Raw genomic sequence first — 3939 nt, forward strand, 5'->3', positions numbered from 1 at the left:
ACATGCAGCAGAGCCGTACAGATATGTGTGTGACATACATGCAGCAGAGCTGTACAGATGTGTGTGACATACATGCAGCAGAGCCGTACAGATATGTGTGTGTGTGACATACATACAGCAGAGCCGTACAGATATGTGTGTGCTCACACCGCTGCATGGTAAGCACGTCACATCCACAGCTCTGCTGCAGACATTTGCTCTATACATTCTTATACAGCAGTTCTATGCTCGTCGCTGCTCGTACAGCAGTAGCCATTCTTGCCGGTCTTTCTGTTCACGTGCTGACACTTCACATAATCAAGCACTCGAGAAACAGCACAGCCAGAGCTTGACTCCTCCCATTTGATCACATGGTCACGACATCATCAAAGGTCCTATGGCCAACTAGGTTGTAGCATTAGGGAAGTGTTGGGTGTCACGGTGTTCGCTCGGTGCAGTCGTTCCTCAGCTGCTGTATAGGGGTACGGAGTGCTGCACAGGAGGAGGAGGACGGGCAAGGAGTCTGCACTGCGTCTGTCTGCATCCATACAGGACGTGCACTTTTCTCCTGCTGTCATCTCCGTGATGTGAGAAGTAGGGGGATTCAGTGATTCTTTTCCTCCGGACACAGTGACAGAGGCAGCAGCGGGCACATCATCTCTTCCCCCTGACTGCGGGGTAAGGGCTTGCGTGGGTTCATCCTTGCATTTCTACATGCCGCGCTTAATGCAGAGATGTCATGCAGATGTGGACTTTGCCAAGAGGCAGCAAGCAACGATATGCCATGATCACTGCTAACGTAGCCATAGTAATCCATTGCTAATCCTGCCATGACTGATTCCAATGCTGCATACATCTGCTCGTTGCATATATATAGATCTATATACATATATTCATATGCGTTGCTCATTTGTATGTCTGTCTATTCTATTCAAAAATATTGTGTACAATATATATATATATATATATATATATATCATTTTATTCTTATTTTGCATGGCTGTGCTTATTAAAAATCCTGTTTATTCTCTCCATTCTTGTGCTGTTTCCACACTAGTTCTTATGACACTGCAGATAATCAGATCTGTATTTTATTCTTTTTCTTAGGTCTTTCCTGAAAAGTTCGGTGAGGATTAGTCCCTGGAGTTCTTCTTTTTATGACCCTGCTTCCTGGTCACGTTACAAATCAATTCATATCAGTGGATTTTGAATGGAAGTTTTTTGCTGGAGCAGTTAAATATTAAGGACTTGGATATAACTTTCACCTTGTGTATATAAATATATATATATACAGCCTCCTGTTTATACAATGATGATGACCACTGATCATGTGAAAATGGAGCCTCCTTTTTATCACGAGGATACTCTGAATTTGCAAGACTTTGCTCAGCTCTCGGGATATAGTGGTGGCATTACTGGCTCTCACCAAGCTAGTGAAGGAGATACCAGAGTCCGGTTTACCCCAGAACATAAAATGATGAGTGCCAACATTATAATTCAGGGGATCAACCTAAAAAAGAAAAGCTTGACTCCTGCTCCAGTTGCTGTCATGCCTGTTGGATTCTCAGAGGTTATTACTCATGGAAGTGATGCATTGAAATTGATGCAGGGTGTGGGCAGTGGACTTGGTGAATCTACAGGGGGTGGCCGAGATGTTGTGGTTGGAAATGACCTCAATCCAGTGGCAGCAGAAGTTGGTGCCATAGTGGTGGTAGCTGGAAACCGTACTGCAAGCAGTAACAACAATGGCAGCATCCCATCCGATGTCTCTCATCTTCCTTCAGTTTCAACTGCTGCTCTGAATCTACTAAAACTCACTCCTCCTGAACTAGAACATCTTCTAATTCAGGCTGCAAACCCTGGTATTTCAGCCACATCAAGCAGTAATCCCAGTACTGCAACGATAGCCGCCCCACAGCAGGGTACATCAGTACCTGCAACCGCAGTTCCACATCCTTTCCTATACCGAAACCAACAGGTTATCACTCAAGAGCAGGAAGGATTTGCGGATGGCTTTGTAAAAGCTTTAGCAGATCTTCATAAACAGAATCAGTTATTGGGAGCACCTATTTCACCATCCACTCTAGCTACCTGCTCTCCCTCTTATCTAACTCGATCGGTGCATCCAGCTGGGGAGGTACCGGTCTATACTAACCTCAGCAGCTTTAATCCAGCAGCAACTGCTACACCGCTGAGCCCTACTCCTCCTCAACCGCCAGTTCCTTACACTGGCAATACTGTCAGTACTACTCCAGCTGTACAATTACATTTTCCAGGACTCAATCGGCTGCACACAGTGAGGGGTCCTCTTGATGAACCCCAAACTGTACCGGACGTGTCAAAGTCAGGTGCTCCAGCAAGTAGTGCAGGAGATACAAGCACACCTCCGTCTCTTTCCCCAATTGATCTAGAGACACAGGAGCGGATCAAAGCAGAGAGGAAAAGACTGAGGAACCGAATTGCTGCCTCAAAGTGCCGCAAAAGGAAGTTGGAGCGAATTGCACGCTTGGAAGAGAAGGTGAAAGTGCTCAAGTCACAGAACTCTGACTTGGCATCCACTGCCAGTCTCCTGAGAGAGCAAGTATCTCAGCTGAAACATAAAGTTATGAGCCATGTCACTAGTGGGTGTCAGATAGCTGTGGCTAAAACTTCACCAGGGTCCAAAACAGCAGGCACCTCTAATTGCTGAAAAGGTTAAAGAACTCAACTATATATAGTTATATGAAAGGCAACAAATGACTCCCACAGAGTTGAGATCGCAGAGTTAGAAGTGGGTTGCATTTACTTATTTGGCGGTCTTGCCTTTTTATTTTTATTTATTTCCTAAGGCAAGCTGTGCAAAATTTAGAGAGACCAATAAGTAAAAATATAACATGTGCTGATGGAGTAGTAGAATAGCACATACACAGAACGTGCAGATATGCCCAAAAAAAAAAACCCAACAAGCTGTTGTCGGTCATACTCTTGTCGGGAACTGGTGACATATTTTTGCAATTCTACCATGCGGTAAAGGAGCTTTATTTTTCACGTAGCAATGTGTTATGTGAGGGGAAGGAATACTACAATACGGTTTGTTACAAGCGGCAAATAATCTGCTTTTCGGGACCATAGGGTGACATTGAGCATCTGAGAATGAGTTTATACAATCCCTCCCTCCACCCAGCCTTTATTTAACTCGCTGAACCTGTTTGGATTTGTTGCTCCACAAACAGAATACTCTGTTCTATACTCTCTCAATGTGAAGCGAAGGGCTGTTCTATACAATATAAAAATGGATAGAAGAGTCTATTAATGTGGATAGCAAAGAGCAATTACACTTCGATGTTAAGGGACAACATTCAGTGCGTTTATCTAGCGTCTGGGGTGGCTGAAAAACAAATGTAAATAGAAATACTTCTTACATTTTATTTTACTACCCAGTGCCAACGCTTTCTGGTGTATTTTTAAATGAACCTTTTTTTTTCCCCCTGACAGGCAGGTATTTTATTGTATTAATTACATAAAATATTAGTAGATATTTTAAAAAAAAAATTTTTTTTTTTTTGCTTCAAAGCATTCATTATCAAAAATTCCCCCACCCAACACAATCCAAAATAAAAGCTTTTAATTTTTCTATTTGCACAGAATTGAAAACAAGCAGCCAAATGTTTTATAAGCTAGGAGAGATCCTTTATTCCCTGTAGGTCAGTTTACTAATGTTCCAGTTTATTGTTTTTATTCTTAAAATTTGTAAAGCAAAGTTACAAGGTAAATGATGATTCATAGAGATGGCTGTCATTGCTGAAAGCATAGCAGACCTGTTGCTGCAACAATATATGAAGTCTCCCTAGAGTCACAGATAACATCTCTGCCAATGCAAGTATATGGTGATTGGTGACAATAGCTTAAGGTATAAAGAAAACAAATGATTCAATTCTGCCTTATGTTTGGGCAGTAAATGTTTCTTTTTAGCCTCACTTC

General features: G+C 42.4%; 1 protein-coding gene across 1 annotated transcript; it reads left to right on the forward strand.

The window, feature by feature from the left end:
• The first annotated feature begins 319 nt into the window (after positions 1-319).
• Positions 320-2741, forward strand: LOC142649472 (transcription factor Jun-like). The gene is made up of 2 exons (XM_075825528.1): positions 320-657; positions 1087-2741. Exon 2 carries the CDS (start codon positions 1289-1291, stop codon positions 2666-2668), a length of 1380 nt encoding a protein of 459 aa, XP_075681643.1. The 5' UTR covers positions 320-657; positions 1087-1288; the 3' UTR covers positions 2669-2741.
• Positions 2742-3939: the final 1198 nt, after the last annotated feature.

Source organism: Rhinoderma darwinii, chromosome 1 (genome assembly GCF_050947455.1).
Source record: "Rhinoderma darwinii isolate aRhiDar2 chromosome 1, aRhiDar2.hap1, whole genome shotgun sequence".
NCBI classification, from domain to species: domain Eukaryota; kingdom Metazoa; phylum Chordata; class Amphibia; order Anura; family Rhinodermatidae; genus Rhinoderma; species Rhinoderma darwinii.

Coding starts and splice junctions, on each gene's coding strand:
- LOC142649472 (XM_075825528.1), top strand. CDS start 1,289: ATGATGATGACCACTGATCATGTGAAAATGGAGCCTCCTTTTTATCAC.